General features: G+C 41.4%; 1 protein-coding gene across 4 annotated transcripts in view; it reads right to left on the bottom strand.

Annotated features, from left to right (window-relative positions):
• Window positions 1-20,339, bottom strand: part of TACC1 (transforming acidic coiled-coil containing protein 1) — an 83,143-nt gene that overhangs the window by 11,715 nt on the left and 51,089 nt on the right. For 3 of the 4 annotated variants that reach the window (XM_053366260.1, XM_053366257.1, XM_053366261.1), the window contains exons 5-7: window positions 19,870-20,083; window positions 7,231-7,292; window positions 4,245-4,385 (exon numbers count right to left, since the gene is read on the bottom strand). In XM_053366260.1, the coding sequence (XP_053222235.1) occupies window positions 4,245-4,385; window positions 7,231-7,292; window positions 19,870-20,083 (417 nt within the window). The remainder of the gene's footprint in view (window positions 1-4,244; window positions 4,386-7,230; window positions 7,293-19,869; window positions 20,084-20,339) is intronic. The other variant, XM_053366259.1, reaches the window with a different exon arrangement.

Genomic DNA, 20,339 nt, shown 5'->3' with positions numbered 1-20,339 from the left:
AGGGAAGGAGAGCCATGGCAGCAAAGCGGGCAGCAGCCGCTTACATAGGAGGAGGGACAGACGGGAGCCATAGCGAGCCGGGAGGAGGCAGGTGGTTCAAAGCCAGCAGGTGCTTTTAAAGTAGCCAGCAACAGCTGCTGCAGCCTCAGCTAGCAAAGGTCCGCACGCTCTCTAAACGGAGGAATGAGGCTGCAGAGGGACAGCAGGGCACAGAAGGGCTTGGATCAGGAAGGATAAAATTTAAGCAACCAGCAGCAAAAAAAAACAAAAAACCAACCTGGAGCTCTGAGCCACGAGCGCAGTAAAAACCAGGAAGTAAAAAAAAAGGCTGGGGAAGGCACGGGATGAGGGAGATGGGCAAATCCCCCGCTTCTCAGCTGTTTTCAGGCAGGATAGATTTGAGCATTGTCCGGGTCCTAGTGCCCCTATCGCCTTTTTGTTCTCCATTCTATTGCTGCTGGTGGCTGCTTGTCACTCAAACTGAACCGGATACCAGTAGCCACATGTACAAACAAAGTAGAAGGCTGCAAGGAGGAGCGCTTTTACACAGCTAATGGCGAATCTCCTGCAATCCAAGTCCTCCTCACTTGCTCAAATCTATTCTGCCTCAAAACAAGGAGCGGAAGGAACAGGCTGCAAACTGTTAAATGGAAAAAACCCCAGGCACAGGGCAAATACCTTAAGTATACCTTTAAAGCAACAGTGCTCTTTTCCTCCCCGCTCAGCTCCCTGAAAAGCTCCTTCCGAAAAACACCCCACGCGTGCTCCTTGTCCCTTGAGTGCTTTTCCTTCCCTCCCCACTTAAAACGTGGTTTCAAAGCACAGATCCACATGGATCCTCAGGATTTTTGCACTGGGAGCCCCCTAAATCTACCATCAGATCACATAGCATGTCCATGGCTACAGCCTGCACCAAAAAACAGACATGCACCCACTGTTTCGTGGGGCCGCAATGGCACAAAAACGTGGTTACAAAGCATGGATCCACATGGATCCTCAGGATTTTTGCATTGGGCTACCCCAAACTCACCGTCAGATCACATGTCTGTGGCCACAGCATGAACCACAAAAATCATACATCCACTGTTTCGTTTGGAATATTTTTTTCTTGTTTTCCTCCTCTAAAAACTACGTGCGTGTTATGGTCAGATGCGTGTTATAGAGCGAAAAATACGGTACCGACCAATTTCTTTGTTGAATGTGGATTATAAAATATTTGCAAATATTTTGTCTACAAGATTGAAGAAGGTTTTGAATAAGCACATACATAAAGATCAATCAGGCTTCCTACCTGAGAGGCATATGAAAGATAATATTAGGAACATAGTGGATGTGTTGGAAAGATTAGAGGTAAAAAGGAAAACTAAAGCAATGTTAATGTTTATTGATTCAGAGAAAGCCTTTGATAATGTTTCTTGGAGCTTTATGAAGCAGAACTTATGTAATATGGGGGTTGGTCAAAACTTTTTAAATGGTATTAATGCAATTTACTTTGAGCAGAAAGCAAAAATTATAATTAACAATGTGGTCTCAGAAGAAATTAGGATTGAAAAGGGAACCAGGCAAGGGTGCCCACTTTCCCCCCTGCTTTTTATTTCTGTCCTAGTGGTGCTGTTGAACATGATAAGGAAGGATGAGGAAGTTAAAGGCATAGTAGTGGGAACTAAACAATATAAGTTAAAAGCCTTTGCTGATGATTTGGTATTGACTTTACAGGACCCTGAGATCAGTGCAATCAAGCACTGAAGATAATTCAAGAGTTCAGACAAGTTGCAGGTTTCAAATTGAATAAGAATAAAACCAAAGTTTTAGAAAAAAAATTAACGATACATGAATAACTTAATTTAGAGGAAACCACAGGGCTGAAGTTTGTGAAAAAGGTGAAATATCTGGGTGTAAATATAGAATCATAGAATCATAGAGTTGGAAGAGACCACAAGGGCCATCGAGTCCAACCCCCTGCCAAGCAGGAAACACCATCAGAGCACTCCTGACATATGGTTGTCAAGCCTCTGCTTAAAGACCTCCAAAGAAGGAGACTCCACCACACTCCTTGGCAGCAAATTCCACTGTCGAACAGCTCTCACTGTCAGGAAGTTCTTCCTAATGTTTAGGTGGAATCTTCTTTCTTGTAGTTTGGATCCATTGCTCCGTGTCCGCTTCTCTGGAGCAGCAGAAAACAACCTTTCTCCCTCCTCTATGTGACATCCTTTTATATATTTGAACATGGCTATCATATCACCCCTTAACCTCCTCTTCTCCAGGCTAAACATGCCCAGCTCCCTTAGCCGTTCCTCATAAGGCATCGTTTCCAGGCCTTTGACCATTTTGGTTGCCCTCCTCTGGACACGTTTGATTGCAAAAAATTTGAATTTGTATAAAGACAACTATGAAAAGTTATGGAAAGATATCAAAAGAAATTTGGATATCTGGACAAGCTTGAAACTATCTTTGTTGGGCTGAATTTCTGCGATAAAGATGAATGTATTGCCTAAGGTGATATTTTTGTTCCAAGTACTTCCTATCATTGATAATTTGAATTGTTTTAAGGAATGGCAAAAGGTATTATCTAAATTTATCTGGCAGGAGGGGAAACCCAGAATTAAGTTTAAATTATTAACAGAAGTGAAAGAGAGAGGGGACTCCTCCCTGCCAGACTTAAGGATCTATTTTGAAGCTGCAGCCTTTTGTTGGTTGAAAAAATGGTGTTTATTGGAAGATACAGATGTTCTAGATTTGGAAGGTTTTGATAATGTATTTGGCTGGCATGCATATTTATGGTATGACAAGATAAAAGCCCACAAAGGATTTAAAAAACATATAATTAGAAAATCTTCATACAATGTTTGGATAAGATACAGGGATCTGTTAGAAAGGAAAACACCCAGGTGGATATCACCATTGGAATCTAAGACCCATAAAAGGTTGAATATGAAAGATATGTGGTTGAAGTATAATGATATTTTGATGGAAGTAGGGGACCAATTTATATTAAAATCTTATGATCAGTTGAAAGATAAATTAGATGATTGGTTCCAGTACATCCAGATAAATGAAGTGCTGAAAATGGATAAGAAAATCAGTTTTCAAACAGAGAAATCCAAACTGGAAACGGAATTACAAGACACAAAAATAAAAAAACCTATCTAAAATGTATAATTTATTGCTGGAATGGCATACGAAAGATGAACAAGTGAAATCTGTGATGATTGAATGGGCTAGGGATGTGGGGCACAATATTATGATGGTGGACTGGGAGAAATTGTGGAAAAAAGAAATCCAATTTACAGCTTGTAATGTATTAAGAGAAAATCTGATGAAAATGATGTACAGGTGGTATTTAACACCAGTGAAGTTAGCAAAAATGTATCATACTCATGATAATAAATGCTGGAAATGTAAAGAAAAAGAAGGAACCTTTTACCACATGTGGTGGACGTGCCCCAAGGTAAGAGACTTCTGGGGAAGGATTTATAATGAATTGAAAAAAGTGTTGAAAAACACATTTATTAAAAAACCAGAAAACTTTTTACTTGATACAGGGGGGGGGGTGAAATCTCCAAAAAGGATCTTACTTTTTTTCTGTATGCCACAACAGCTGCGAGAATATTACTAGCGAAGAATTGGAAGAAACAAGATTTACCAACTATTGAAGAATGGCAGATGAAGATGATGGACTATATGGAACTTGCCGAATTGACTGGGAGACTCCAGGACCAGAGAGAAGAGACGGTGGAAGAAGATTGGAAGAAGTTTAAAGAATATTTGGGAAAAAATGTTAATATTTAAATCTTAGAATAGCTTTGGAAGTGGATAGGGTTAGAAGAAAGATGATAGTGTATTTTATAAGTGATAAAATGTGAAGTTTTTTATGGTTAAAGTAAGCGTGGGGAGGAAAAGATGGTTAGAAATTATGATGTATGTAAACTGCCAAAGATGAAGTAAAATGAAAATCAGATAGGTGGGACTTGGGGAAGCCCACTTAACAATGTTTAGAAAAATAAGGATATGACAAGAATTTGTTTGTATTGTTTGTTTTTTCTGTTTGTGTTTTTTATTTGTGTTATAAAATGAATAAAAAAATTTGGGGAAAGAAAAGGATTTCTTTCCCCTCCGAACACTGTCTTCATTATTTAAGTGACTTAAATTAACATACCCAAAACACACACTCCAGAAACAGAGACCACCAGTGAGCCTTACATGGTTGACATCCTGATCCCCCCCCCCCCCCGTGCAGCTCTTACCTCCTCTCTGATCAGAGTCAGAACTGCCATCTTATCGGATTCACTGAGGCAAATCGCATCTAGGGGGCTTTCAGCACTCCCTGGCGTCTCAGGGGGTGCAGTTCCAGAGGACTTTTCCCCAGAGGATAGTTCAGAACTTCCCTGTGGAAAGAAGGACTGCGTCAAGACAAAAACCAGCCATCCCTTTCGAACTGGGAAAGTTCTTCCTGAACTCGTTACCCCGATTCCAGTGGTCCAAACAAGAGTTCCAAGGAGATGGGAACATGTTACTCAGTGCAACTTTGGATACAATCCAGAATTTATAAACCACCTTCCACATATATATTTCAAGGAAATGGAAAAAGATATAATAAAAACAACTATTTAAAAGGACACCAAAAATAGAATACAATTTAAAACACAAACATAAAATTGAGACCCACAGCAGAGATCCCTAGCCATCCATCTGGGAAAGGTTGTTGGAACAAAAATGTTTTCAATTGTTTCTGGAAAGTGACGATGGGGGGCAAATCTGTGGGTCTTTGAAGTCTAAAATCCTGTGGAAAGTCTGAGGAGGAGGGGGAAATGTCAAAGAAGGGGGAAGGGCTCTGGCCAGGTAAACTGGGCTTAGGAAAAAGAAGCAGCAAAGATGGCCAGGGCAGCACCAAGGTGCTGATACATCAACCATATAGGGCTGTGTCTATCTCTACAATTCGGATTCTAAAATGAGGTTCAATCCCTGTATGAGGAAATTGCCTATTCCTGTATTGCAGGGGTTGGACTAGATGATCCTCAAAGTCCCTTCCAACTGTACAATTCTTGAGTATGTGGTCTTATCCTTTGCCTCAGGCAGCAAAATGTCATAAGCTGGCCCTGCTCTTTGGGACCACATAAACTCCCCATCTCTAAAAGAGGTTTGAGGTATAATTAATACCCCCCCCCCCGGAGATGTGTTACTATCTTATGCAACTTCTTTTGGTGCTTCCAGGGTAATTTCTGAAGCTGCTCTTTCACATTTCACACCTAACTTTTGTGTAGTTTGCTCTCCACTCCACCCCAAAGTCCTGCACAAAAGCATCAACCTTAAAAAGGCAGCTGTCAACAAAATTAGCCAGGTGTGTGTACATTGCAAAATGTGTGCAACTGTATTCACTTGCATAATTCAACCTGCTACCTGAGGTGAGCTCCCCTGAACTCAATGTAACTTACATCCAAGTAAGCACAGAATCATAGAACTGTAGAGCTGGACCCCGAGGGTCATCTAGTCCAACCCCCTGCAACGCAGGAATCTCAGCTAAAGCAGCCATTGCAGACGACCATGTATAGATTACAGTGGTACCTTGGTTCTCAAATGTAATCCTTCCAGAAGTCTGTTTGACTTCAGGAATGTTTGAAAACCAAGGTGCAGCTTCTGATTGGCGCAGACACCTTGGAAACAATAGCCGACAGCCACATTGAATGTTTGGCTTCCGAAAAAAGTTCGCAAACCTGAACACTTACTTCCAAGTTTGCAGCGTTCGGGTTCTGATTTGTTCATCAACTAAGCCGTTTGAGAACCAAGGTTCCACTGTACACTGTTATTTTGAGTTTCAGAATCCAAGAACTAATGTGATGGAAGTGTGTGGTGGGTGGGCAGTCCTTGGCTACGTCTCCTTTGCGTTCTCTCCACAGAGGACTCCAGGGAAAGAAACATGATGTCAGTATCCCTGCTCTTGCCACTATACTACTTGCAAAGTAGGTTAAAAACAAAAGAAAACCTGAACATCACAGCCTCAGAGTCTAATAAATTGAGCATGTCCATGCAACTTTTTGCACCATTCATTTTAAACACAGTGACACACCTTTTGGTTGCAAAAGTTGGAGAGAGGCTGCTGCAAAGTAAAAACCAGCCCTGATCTGTCCCAAAAGGAAGTGGCATGATTCATTTTAAATCTGCCCTTTTCTATCCCTTCTCTCCCCCTCCCCTCTATATGCTTACAATACCATAATGCCACTTTAAACAGCCACATCCTCCCCAAAAATTCGGGGAGCTGCAACTGAGAGCTGTTAGGAGACCTCCATTCAACCAACCATTTAACAATCAATCATTCATCATAGGGAACTTTGGGAGTAGTAGCTCAGGGAGGGGAATGGGGGTTTCTAACAACTCTCAGCACCTTTAACAAACTGCAGCCCCCAGAATTCTTTGTGGAGGAAGCCACAAATGTTTAAAGTGGTGTCACAGTACTTTAAATGTATGGGGTGGATGTTGCTGCCAAGAGGCCTTTTTTCCAGCCAAGGGCTCTCTCAGCAGAGCTGCCAACAGAGGCCCTTGGAGACACAGCTCGTCTCCCACATCCCTTCATAGCAAACTTTGAAGATAGCACCCATGTTCACATTCTGCACATGTGGGGCAGGAGCTTACAGCCCACATCCACAGCACGCAGAGGCTCTCTAGTTCAATCCTTGCATCTCCAGGTCACACTGGGACTGTCCCTGTGCAAGACCCTGGAGAGGCAAAACTGAGCTCCAGGGAGCAACGGCTGTGACTTTGCATAAGGAAACTTCCTACACGCAATCCCAACAAAAACTGCCTGCCTCGTAGTACTGTAAGATTGAGGGAGGGGGAGAAGCTCCCCCCTCCACACACTGCAGTTCCCATGAAATCCCAACCCCCAACTAGTATTACATTTTTTAGAAACTGCAGGTGTAGCTACCAAGTGCCCTTTATAGCATCATGCATAGTTTGGCTCTAAGGCAAAGTCAGAGAAATCATGCATGCATGGACACCCACACAACAAAGAAGAAACCAGAGGTCCTTCCCAGGCAGGATTCACTAGCCAGCAATGCCACCTGTGGCTGTTCCGCGCTTCAGCAGAAACAACCCCACATATATTCAAAAGTAAGGGAGGGGTGAAAGAGCCCTTGCTGCAATGCATTCAGGTGAAGAGCAAGATTCACGGCTTCTACGGGTGCAGCCACTGCATTTCTTTGCTCAATGGAGGGCAGAAACTGCTCTTGTGCTTACCAAGGGATCCCCAGGGTTGCCCCTCTCCGCCACCTTGCTCAACGATGTGTCCTTCTCAAAACCTAAAGCAGAAGAAATAAGTGGGTCACACAATGGTTGCTGGAGTCTCAGTGGTGATGACTGGAAGAAGAAAGTGGAAGCCCTTTTCTCTGAGTCGAGACTCTCCTGCCCTCCCACCCAACCCCTATTTTTAAGACTATGGGATGCCAAAGTTGCACCTGGAAGATTTCCCCTCTGTGCTTCCTTGCATCGGCTCAGAGGAAGATAGCTCATCCCAGGTTCGGCTATTTGAGCATGCAGCTCAGTCTTATCTGCTCTGGCTGGCAATGGCTCTCCAGGGCAGTGGTGGCTGGTGCCCGCTGTGACTGATGGGGGTGGAAAGCAGGGGGCCCAACTCTAGGGGGAACCAGAGCCAAAGACAGGGAGAGTCAACACATTGTGATCCTCTTCCCTGCTGAGTTCTACAAGGGCAACACTGAGACTAAGGAGGAGGAGCCTATAAAATCATGCATGGCTTGGAGAACTGGGATACAGAAAAGCTTGTCTCCCTCTCTCATCACACCAGCACTCCTGGACATCCAGGGAAGTAGAATGTTCAAAAATTCAGGACAAGTAAAAAAGCACCACTTCTCCAGGGTCTTGGGCAGATAAACCCAATGCTTTGAACTGATATGCAGGGATCAGACCTGTCCTGATAGGAAGGACTCTAAGGGTCACCAAGGGCAGATCTACACTTGTCATTTATAACATTAAAAATGTGTTATTAAAATGTGACACCAGAGGGAGCTGCACACCAGCAAGCCAAAAGCAGTGGGAAACTGCTATTAAGCAGTTTTCTACATTATTTTTCAATACGTTTAGGAGATCAGTGTAGATCCAGCTCAGGTCCTAGGCAGGTGCCTTATATCTGGCCAGAATACTTGCCCATCCAGTCCACTGCTGTCTACTCTGATTGGCAGTGTCTCTTCAGGGTCCCAGGCAGAGAAGGCTCTTTCCTATCACCTAATCTACCTGTGCCTTCTTAAGTGGAGACTCCTGGGATTGAACCTGGAGCTTTCAGTATGGAAAGCATATGCTCGCTCAGTGAGCTGGGTCCCTCCCTGCTTCATCCCTGCACTTGATTCTTTTATTAGTTGGCAGCTCAACAACTGAGCGTCTATCTCATCTCGGTCAGATGTGAAACACTTGTGGAGATCCTGGATGACATGAAAGGACCAGCTGAGCTGTTAGATCTGGGATGATTTTCTGATGTTTTTCACAAATGACACTTGGGTGAAGTGGCTCAATGACCGAGGATGGGAAGGACAGACACCTTCTCCAGCTGGGCAATTTTGCTAAATGGAAACTGCCTAAAGAGATCCTGGGAGGCCACCTGAATGTCCCTGGCAATGCCAAGACCCTACAGAAGGGAAAGGGCTGGGATCCAACAGACCTCTTCTCTGGCAGTCACTGGGTGTGCACTGCACTGCCCATCCTTCACATTTTAGATGTTGAGAAGCGCTTCCTCACATTCTTCCTTCAGAATTACAGCCCCCCTTTTTGATGTACATCTGCTGTGTGTATAAAGCAAGAATGTGGACTTCCGGGTTAGCGCCAACGGCTAATGGCGGATTCCCTCCGAGCTCCGGAGGGAATCGGCTCCACAGGATTAGGGTCGTACCGCTGCGGCGATGCAGAGACCCTTAAAAATCACAGGCGGCGAAGCCTGTGAAGCTGGTGACTCGGCGGGCACCATTTGCGCCCCCCCGACCTGCGAAGGAGCCTTTTTAAAGGCTCCAAAACGGGGGACGGGGTGAGCGGTGCGGTGCTGTGCTGTGAGTCGTCTGCTTCTCCTGTGGAGTGAAGCCGCGCTGCCATGGCTGGAGAGCGCTGACTTCTTCTTGTGATTTGGACTTCAAAATAACAACCCGTGAGTAGTACAGAAATTGGATTTTTAAAGAAATTTTTTTGATGAATTAGGTACGATCGGGGGAGGTGTAAACAGGAAGTCAGCCTCCTCCTCCTGTAAATAATCTAAAGCAAGGACCTGCTAACTAAGGTCGAGAGAATTTTTTTCTTTTATCATTTGGCAAAAGACATTAATTTCACGATTTGGCACTAGAAGAAATCTTACTGGAGGATAAGAGCTAATTTTGGGAGTTGAAGTGCCATCCCCCCGGACCCGGGAGTGATCCGCGAGAGAGCCTGTTGAAGGTATTGGAAGAGTTTGACAGCTGTCAAATTAGCTGTCAGACGGAAAAAGAGAACTTTGTTTCTGTTGCTTCTGCTGGCTATACTTGTTACAATTTGACTATATTTTGTTGAAAACAAGGAAGAACTGATACAAACTAATTTGATTTTTGGATTTGAACTGGAAAGAACACTAAGTAACCAAAATCCCTCTAGAGGGGGTTTTGGGACATTACAAGAATGGCTGAAGGAGGGGAAATTCAAGCTGAACTGGACAGAGTCTTTGTTCTCTTGGGAAAGTTGCAAGGCCAAATTGATGTTTTGGCTACAAATGTTATAACTCTGGACTTAACAGTAAACAAATTCATTGAATCTGACAAGGAACCAACTCAGGAAGCTCATGCAGCTGAACAAGAAGAGAAACTTGAGAGCTTTGAGAGTGGGAAGAAAGAGATATATGGTATTCCTGAGAAAAAGAAAGGAGGAGCTGTAATTTTACAGATGGTAAAGGAGAGCCAGAGGCCTGGCATGATGGCTGCAAAGGAAAATAAGAACTCGATAGTGAAAATTTGGTTTGAATTGGAGACTGAAGAATGGAGAGATCTTCTTGTGTGGAGATCTGAAGACCTAAGGATTACAAATCTGATTAAGGTGGAAGTTGGAGCTTTTGGGACATTTGGACTTAAAAAGAGTAAGAAACAAGACTTAGGCTCCACTTTTGAGTATGGAGGTCTGGTTGGAAGAAATATGGACTTTATTGGACTAGAGCTTCTCCGAGATTTGGTGTTTAATACTAAGGACTATCCAAAAAGCCGGCAGAGAGGAACTGAGAGAGAATTGAGAGCCTCGGACGTGAGATCTCCAGGCTGAGAGTAGATTGATTGATGGACGATTATTGGGATTGGAACCGGTAAAGGGGGGGTTTGGGAATCCAAAGGGTGCATAATTATAATTTGTTTTGTTTTTATTTTGTTTTGTTACTTGTATGAGAATTGAGGAAATTGTGGAAGGGAATTTAGGTCGACTTTAGAAAAAGGCTTTAAGAATAAGAACAGATGTATAAATATTGATGTTTATAAGTTATAAGTTATAAATTTATAAGTTAAAAGTTTAAAAGTTAAAATTGGTTTTTCAAAAATGATTGAAATATAAAAAGGTTAAAAATTGGGGACAAGAACTTGTTGAACCAACAATTTGAACTGGAATACAAGAGGGGGAGGTGTGGGGAAGTCAGGAAAATATGTTATTGAAAATAATGACTTTGAATTTTATGTGTTTTTAATTTTTTTTTGTTTTGTTTTCTTTTTTGTGTTTTTTTGATTTTTTGATAATGGAAAAATCTTAATAAATATCATTTAAAATATATATATATAAAGCAAGAATGTGGCTGCTGGAAACATTTGGAAGTGCTTGCAGCATGCAAATCTAAGCCCCAGAGAACCAAGATTAGCTATGCTATGCAAGCCTGCATGCAGCTTCCTGTAATGTGTGAAGCAGCCCTTCGGATCAATGTCAGAGCCTGAGAGGGGGCTAGGAGAGAAAGGTTGGAGGATACTCGACAATGATGAAGCCAAGAGTGCTGCATAATTGGTTACAATAAAATGCTTGGTCGAAATCCCAGATCAGTCATAAAGCCTGACCTTGAACCAAGCCATTCACCCTCTGCAGGTAACCTGAGACACCTCCATGTCAATGGGATGTGGTGCTCCAGATGTTGTGAGATTTCCCATCTCCATCTGCTGCAGCCAGCTGGGCCAATGGAGTACAAGGCCTGAGTGGCTGGATGCCTCTGAATACCAGTCGCTGGGGAACAACAGTAGGAAAGAGCATTTGCCCTCTTCTCCTGCTTGGGGTGGGCTTCTGCAAGAGGTGTCTGGGTGGCATGTTGGGAATGGGATGCTGGACAGATCTAGCCAGGCTCTTCTTGTGCTTTTAGGATCTGAATAACACATGGATGTGAAGGGATGGGGGAAGGAAACAATCCATTGCTCTTGTGCAGCTCCATTCATTTCAATGAGGCATGCTCAGGAAAACTTCATTGCAGACCATAGCACATGTCGACTAGCAGAACAGAAGGGGGGGCTTGCTGCTTAGCTTTTCTGCTTCAGGTAGTAAGATTTTGTGTGAATTCCTCCACATGCAAAAACTAACGTTGAAAAATTGCAGAAAATAAGAAGTGCCAGAATAGGGTGACTTAGTTTTTGTTCTTCTCTGTTCTCCCTTCCTTGTTGTTACTGCTTTGCAGGAAAAACAGCTGTCATTTTGCTCCACTCCATGAAATGGGGCATCACACCCTGTGGAGATTTGCATGTGGTTCTTAGCAGCAGCTGTTCTCTCTCCCCAGAATAACAAGAATGCAAGCATCATAATAGCCAAAGCTGATCGAAACAAGTTTCATGTGTTTTCTTCTATTCTTATCAGCTAGGCCAATAAATGCCATCTCCAGTTGCCTCGGAATGTTCCTCAAGCCCCTTGGACTCAGCCATGGGGCTTTGGCCTTTGGGGATCTGCTAAAGCATTCAAGACTGTGTATTTGCAGGGAACCCTTTTCATACTGGCCTGGTTCACAAATAACGCTAAGCCATGGTTTGTTTAGCTGAAGTGAGGTTTGCGTGAATGTCTGAACCCAGAATAGCAGACTAACTAGGGGTTGTTTTCTGAAAACAAAATCAAGTTGTGAAGCCAAGGTCAGTTGTGGGCTTACAAACTGTGGCATGTTTTAACTATGATTTGGCATCATGATCATTATCTAGACTATTTCTATACTACTTAATATATAAAAATACCTCTAGGTGGTGTATAAGCAACTAAAATAGCAACAATAAATATAAAATGACACATAAACCATTATACAAATTAGTCTTAAATATATACAGATATCTATTTCTCCTCCTCCTGACACACCTCCTTACTCAACATGTCTCAGCCTCCTGGCTCCCACTGAGGGCCCAAACTCCCAAATCACCCCTGAGATCTCACAACAAAGAAGGTTCCTGGAACCCGCTGGCCGCACTTGAGTCTCTCACATGAGGCTTGCTTTTATGGGCAGACACCGAGGGTGATGGCTCCTCCTCAGGCCTCCCACAGCTGGAGGCCAGTCACCCAGTTCCAGGTAACAGCAGGTTTGATTGGGCAAGTGTCTCAGGGGAGCCAAAGGGTGGCTAATAGGCCACCCCCCAGCTCCTTCTCTGGCCTCTGGACTGCACATCTCTCCTCTTCCACACCCAACAACTTTGCTTAACCAAGGGTTGCTTTGGAACTCACCAAGCTACAGGGGATGGTGCTGGAGCCACAGAACCAAGCTGTGGCTTGTTTGCTCATTTGCAAGACAAGCTATATGGGCCTGAGATCTCCTTTTCAAATACCCTACCAAATAGTGCTTCCCCTCCTACACACTGACTTGGATTCATAAGAAACAGGAAGCCAAACTGTGGCTTAGTGTGAACAAGCTGGTGCATGGGGTGAAATTTGCAGCTGACTTGCTCTGAAACTAGGAGCTATGCCATGGTTTTGTTCTGCGTTTTATGCAAACCGAAGCTTGTGGTTTGTCTCACTCAGGACATACTATGAACCCAAGAACCAACCTTGGCTATAGCTTGTGGGTCGTATTTTTGCTTAGTGGGCCATGTGAACCGAGACTTATGGTTTGTCTCACGCCAAACAAACTGCAGCCAAATTTTGTCCTGGGTTATCACTCATAGTTTGTTTCAAGCAAGCCAACCCACAAGCTAACAAGAGTTTTTTCAAAGCAACTATCCTGCAACAACAACAAAAGATCCCTCTGCCTTGGAACACACTTTTAAAAGAAAAGCCTGACTGGCTCTTCAGATTCCTTTTAATGGAATAACAATTTAAAGAAATGCCTGAAGGAACGGATATTATAGTTTGAAATCTTGTTTATTCTGCTATATTTTACTCCAAGAAGACCCATTTATCCTAAGTAGAACCCAATAAGGCAGACATGTATGTACAATATATATATATTTTAATGTGATCACACTGAGATCCCAAGATGAATTTTTGCAAGTAACTCTTAGAAATATGGTGTAATCAAGACATTACTTAGGAAATTTTTTATCATATTAATTTTTAATGACTTTTTAAATTTTGAAACTTAAATTTAGAATTCAAAGCAAGCCCATCGTGTGACATATCGTATTAAAGCCCATGAAGATCTGAAGAGATTAGTATTTTTAGTTTTGAAATATCACAATTCTGGGCTGAGCTTTAAAGGTTTTTATGTAGCATGGTAAGGCCAAAATTGTCCATTTTAAAGAGATGCCAACTAGACTCCTGCACAAAAGAGAAGGTTATAAACAGCTGGCAAGTGTCCTAAAAAAGAATAACATACAATATAGATGGGAGTTCCTGGAAGGGATCTCCTTTTTTTACAAAGATAAAAGATTTAGAATTGTTGAGATCCAAGAAGTGAAGAAATTCTTACGTAGATATGAGAAAGATTTAGGAAGAGGAGAGATATGAAGGAAAAAGTGATGGTCCAGAGGAGAAGAGAAAGAAAAATGAACCGTGGAAAGACAAAGAAGACAAAGTCAGAGAAGAAGAAGTAGATGAAGAAGAGGAGGAGGAGATTGCAGAGGAGGAGGAAGAAGAGGAAGGAGAGGCGAACAGGGAAAATAAAACCACTTGAATCTAAATTATTAGCTGTTGGTAAACGGAAAAATAGTCAATATGATGAACTTGAAAGTTTTGTCGTGGAACGTGAATGGTTTGAACGAAAAAACTAAAAGGAATAAAATAGTAAATGTGTTGAAAAGAAAGAACTTAGATCTAATCTGTTTACAGGAGACACACGTAACCAAAAAGCACAAACATATTTTGGTGCACAAAAAGTTGGGGGTTGAATTTACAAATTGTACAGTCGAAAAGAAAAGAGGGGTAGTGATTTATGTGAAAGAAAAATGGGAACCCAAAATGATCTGCAAGGACGAAGAAGGAAGGATTTTAGGTGTACAAATTAACTTCCAGGGGGAGAAAATCAATGTGATAAATATATACGCCCCAAATTTGAATAAATCGGAATTCTTTAAAAAATTGGAACAAATCTTATTAGAGGTAGAATGCAATAAGACAATTCTACTAGGAGACTTTAATGGAGTACCGATACCAGAATTGGACAGACAATCAGAAAGGGGAAAAAATAATCAAGGGAAATTGCCAGGATCCTTTAATAAGTTGGAAGAAAGTCTAGATTTAATAGACATTTGGAGATATAAACATGTTTTAGAGAAACAATTCACCTTCTTCTCAGAGCCACATAAAAGTTGGGGCAGAATTGATCAAATTTGGGCCTCAAGGGAATTTACTTTAAGAACTATAAAGTGTGAAATCCAACCTAGAACTCTTTCAGATCATAATTCGGTAGTTTTGGAAATAAAAGGTAAACCACAAGGCGGGTTCAGATGGAGATTGAACGAACATCTATTGGAAAATGATGAAGTGGTCGGAAAAGCTAAAACCACTCTAAAAGATTACTTGGATCTGAACCTTAATACGGAAACAAGTTTGGACATAGTCTGGGACACCAGTAAGGCTGTTTTAAGAGGGTTTTTTATTCAACAAAATAGTTATAGGAGGAAAGTAAGAGAACAGAAGAAAGAGGAAATCCTAATTCAGATAAGAGAGTGTGAGAGAAAATTAACAACAAACCCGAAAGATGAACAAAATATCCAAATAAGAAAGATGTTACAATCTCAATACTCAATGTTAATAAGTCAAGAAATCGAATGGAAAATTAAATTAATGAAACAAAAATACTTTGAGTCAGCTAATAAAACGGGTAAATTATTAGCTTGGCAATTACGAAAAAGACAAAAACAAAATGTGATAAACAAAATAAAAATAGAGGAACAACTGATAGAAGACCCAAAAGAAATAACGGAGAATTTCCTCAAATTTTATGAGAAGTTGTACAAAAAAGATAAGGAAGACATAACCCAAATAGAAAAATACCTAGAAGAATATAACGGGAGAACCATAACAGAGGAAGAAAGAACCCAACTTAATAACCCTATAAAAGCAGAAGAGATCCAAAATGTGATAAAGAAAATGAAAATAGGGAAAGCCCCAGGACCAGATGGATTGTCAGCTAAATATTACAAAGTATTGGAAAATCAATTAACACCAGTGCTATGTAACATCATGAACAATATATTGAGAGGAGGAAGAATACCAGAGACATGGAGGGAGGCTCATATCACGATGATCCCTAAACCAGATACGGACAAATTGAACATTAAAAATTATAGACCCATATCACTTTTAAATAACGATTACAAAATCTTTGCGGAAGTGATGGCAAGTAGACTTAAAAAATGTCTAGTAAATATAATACATAAGGATCAAGCAGGATTCCTTCCAAATAGGTTCCTCAAGGATAACGTAAGGCACACCATAAACATTATAGAATATCTGGAGTGTAAGAACGAAATACCCGCGGCACTAATTTTTATAGATGCAGAAAAGGCATTTGATAATGTCTCTTGGAAGTTCCTACTGAAGAGTATGGAAAGAGCAGGGTTAGAGGGCGAGTTTATGAATGGAATAAAGGCAATATACTCGAATCAATCTGCAAAATTGATTATAAATAACAACTTAACAAACTCCTTTAAAATTGAAAAAGGAACAAGACAGGGGTGCCCTCTATCCCCCCTTTTATTCATCATGGCATTAGAGATAATTTTAAATAAAATGAGAGCAACATCTGAGATCCGAGGGATCAAAATAGGAACAAAGGAATTCAAATTAAAAGCATACGCGGACGATTTAATGTTATCTTTGGAAAACCCGCAAAAAAGTGTTGGCAGGGCCTTGGAGATGCTAGAAGATTTCGGTAAATTATCTGGGTTTAAATTAAATAAATTAAAGACAAAAATGCTGATCAAAAATTTGGGAAAAAAAGAAAGTGAAAAACTGGAGGAACAGCACGGAATTAAGGTGGTAAAAAAAAAAATATTTGGGAATCTGGTTAACCACAAAAAATATAAATTTAATTCAAGATAATTATTTTACAACATGGAAGGAGATTAAGAAAGAAATAGATATGTGGAATAGAGTGAAGCTTTCGTGGAGGGGAAGAATGGCGGTGATAAAAATGAATCTACTCCCAAGAATGCTTTTCCTGTTTCAAAACATCCCAGTGATTAGAGGATCTAAAATATTTACAGATTGGCAAAGAACCCTGTCGAAATTCATATGGCAGGGCAAAAGACCAAGAATTAGATTCAAAATCCTTACAGATCGGAAAGAAAGAGGGGGCTTCTCAGTACCTAACCTGAAGTTATATTTTGAGGCTGCCAGCCTTTGTTGGATTAAAGACTGGATTAATCTGGAAAACACCGACCTGTTGGACCTAGAGGGGTTCGACAATAGGTTCGGCTGGCATGCCTATTTATGGCAGAATAAAGAGAAGATACATAAAGGATTCTCAAATCATATTATTAGAGGACCCCTACTCGAAGTGTGGGAAAGAAATAAAAACTCCTAGAATGGTTATCACCAATTGATATTCTAATAACAAAAAAGGCAAATATGGAGGGAGAAAGGCTGACTTATGAGGACCTACTGATAAGATCAGAAAATGGATGGAAGATGAGACCTTACGAGGAGTTGAAAGACAAATTAACGGGTTGGTTACAATTCCATCAAATAAATGCAGTATGGAGAGATGATAAAAAAGTAGGAATGAATGAAAAGAAATCTAAGTTTCAGATAGAGATAATCGAAGGCAAATCCAAATTATTATCCAAAATGTATAACATATTACTAGAGTGGGATACCAAAGACGAGGAAATAAAGGGGGTAATGACGAGATGGGCAATGGATCTGGGGTATAATATAGAGTATGACAAATGGCTGAAATTATGGACTAGTGGAATGAAATTTACAGCATGTGTAACACTCAGGGAAAATTTAGAAAAGATGATGTACAGGTGGTACATTACCCCAGCAAAGTTGGGGAAAATGTACAAAACTGGGAATAAGAACTGCTGGAAGTGTAAGGTTAAAGAAGGTAACTTTTTCCACATGTGGTGGACATGCGAAGAAATGAAGAAATATTGGGAAAATATTTATAATGAGTTAAAAAAAATATTTAAATATACATTCCCTAAAAGACCGGAAGCATTTCTACTAGGGATAATTGGGGATGAAGTCAAAAATGAAGATAAGACATTATTTCAGTATGCCACAGCCACCGCCAGATTATTAATTGCCCAAAATTGGAAAAATCAAGATATCCCATCAATTAGAGAGTGGCAAACAAAATTATTTGAATTTGTTGAACTTGCAAAAATGACTCAAAAAATCAGAAACCAAAAAAATACAAAGTTTATTAATGACTGGAACAAATTTATGATATACATTGAAGGGAATTACAGAAGCCTAAAAACTATAGCAGATCTTATATAAACCCTACGACGTGTAAACTATTAACAATTATTAGCTGCGGGGAAAATAAATTATGTATATTAAGAAGCCTGAAAGCGGGAGGGATGGAGGTCAATAGAGTGTAGAAGAATGATTTAAGTTCTTAAGATATAAAGAGATAAATGTGAAGACAAAGAATGGTAACGGAAATAGATAATACTTATGTTATGTTTAGATATTTGTTTTGTATTTTTCTCTTTTTTCTTTGTAACTGTGAAGTTGTTTTTCTTTTTGGTTATTTACATGAAACTTAATAAAAAGAAGTTAAAAAAAAAATTGTCCATTTTTTGAAATTCCCTCATAACTAAAAACAGGATGAGATAAAAAATTAAAAACTGAGACCTGGGACCTTCTCTTAGACTACTTTTAGGAAACTGAAACTGAAAGCAGTATGAAATGGTAAGATAAAAGGCATTTGATCACTTGACATGGAATGATCCAGCACTTAGTTCAGGGGTGGAGAACCTGGTGGGTCAGATCTTTCTCTCTCCTTGCTGCACATGTCAACTTTGGCAGCTGGGCAGGGCCATCTACCTGCCAATCATCTGAGACCACCATGAGGGCATATGTCAACTGGCCTGCAGGCAGGGGTCTGCTTTGCCAGTGCACTCCTCGCTGGATTGAATTCTATGCTCATAGCTGATAAGCACAGACTTCAGTCCTTCTGCTTCGGAAATGCTGAACTTGTTCCTGTAACTGCTTACACCGTTGTCAAATGCAGAGATAAGTAAGGGTCCAAGCTTTGTTCCTTCTCTTGCCACCCACCAAAAAGAGACATTTAGAGCTTTTTCTAATGCTTTTGAGATATAAAATCTGGCAAAGCATGGAATGAGGATGGTTCTGTAGTTAATGAAAGAGGGTCTACAAGGTGAGGAAGTTTCAATAGTTTTAAATCAGTAGATCACAAAAAGCTTTAATTAATTAATTAATTAATTAATTAATCGGACTAGATAAATTTTAATCAGAGTTAAAGGTTCCCCTCTTCAGTTTTCTTTTTCTAGTGGGCCATTTTGGTTTTGCTACATAGCCCTACCAGAAAATTAATGTGGAAAACATAAAAGATGTTCAGCCACCTAATAATTAAACATTACACTGGCTTAGGGACAAACTTGGTGCTACTCCAGTTGCAGGGTCAGCAACCATGTCTGGGTGTTTAAAAGGGGAAGGGCTCAGGGGCACAGCATCTGCACTGCATGCCAAAGGTCTCGGGTTGGATTCCCAGCATCCCCAGGCAGGGCTGGGAGGGACCCTCGCCTGGGACCCTGGACAGCCACTACAAGTCAGGGCACACAATACTGGGTTAAATGAACCAACGGTCACTGGAAGAAGGCCTCTTCCTCTGTCCTAAAGTTTAATACCAATACATGTGGGAGCCCCTCCTGTTCACTGAGAGCGCAGCACCTAGAGAGGAGAAAGTCTTCTCTCCCCAGCTGTAATTTCGACACCCCCCTTCACTGCAATTGGCCTTAGAAGAAAAGGCTCTCCTGGTGTGAACAGGCACTTTCATGATAAAGCAAAGTTCACTGGGGGTAGGAGATTTACACCAAGAGTGCAAAATTAGCAATGGGGGTGGTGGTGAGTGAATGCATGGCCATGAAATTAGATGTCTGCTTCCCAGTCTCAAAAAGACACCTTTACATGGGCTTTGGTGATAAGCACATTAAGTGAAACTTAACTGGAATTAAGGCTACAATCCTAAACACGCTTGCTAGGGACTGAGCGTTCCATCAAATGGAGCAGGGCTTACATCTGAGTGAACACACAGAAGAGAGTTTCTTTCAAAATGGCAGGTGCCTATTTGACCCAAAATCCATTTATCAGCTGACAGTCCTCTCAAGAAACACACACACGTTCCCCCAGTGCCGCTTCTTCCCTTGGAGCCTTCCAGGTGTTGGCAACTGCAATTCCCATCAGAATAGCCAGCACTGTTGGGAGCTGTAGTCCCCAACACCTGGAGGGCATAGGATGGGGAGGTTAAAGGTTCAGACAAGGCGGCGTGAAACAGAGAGGGAGAGACTTTCATACCTTCTCCTGGAGATGAAAACGTATGATTTATGGCAGACGCAGGAACATTGGAACACTCAAAGTACTCCAGGTCTTCCTCTGGCTCACCTTTCGCCTCCAACTCCGCTGCCTTTTGACTGGAGGATGTGCAAGCCAGTTTCTCTTCATCAGTGGCATGCCCATCTCGGTTGGAAAGGTCTGGGATTTTGGAGGCAAGCATGGCTTCCTCTTTGTCCTGCACAAGCAAGGAGACAGTTAAACAGGGATCAGCCCGTTGCCCAGGACTTGGATAACATTAATTGGGGGGGGGAGGAATCCGGAAGTGCCCAGGGACAGCTGTCTGTGCCTTCCATTCCACTCCTTCTCACTTTCCAGCTTCTTAAAACACTGAATTGATTCTATATTTATTGTCAGCCACCAAAATGGTTCTTGCAAGAAAATGAAAATATTTAGGGGGGTTGAATAAGGATATCTGGTAGAATCAAATCTGG

The sequence above is a fragment of the Podarcis raffonei genome, chromosome 15, assembly GCF_027172205.1.
Source record: "Podarcis raffonei isolate rPodRaf1 chromosome 15, rPodRaf1.pri, whole genome shotgun sequence".
In the NCBI taxonomy this organism is placed as follows: Eukaryota; Metazoa; Chordata; class Lepidosauria; order Squamata; family Lacertidae; genus Podarcis; species Podarcis raffonei.
The sequence above is the reverse complement of the archived record's forward strand: the minus strand, read 5'-3'. Positions and strand labels throughout refer to the sequence as shown.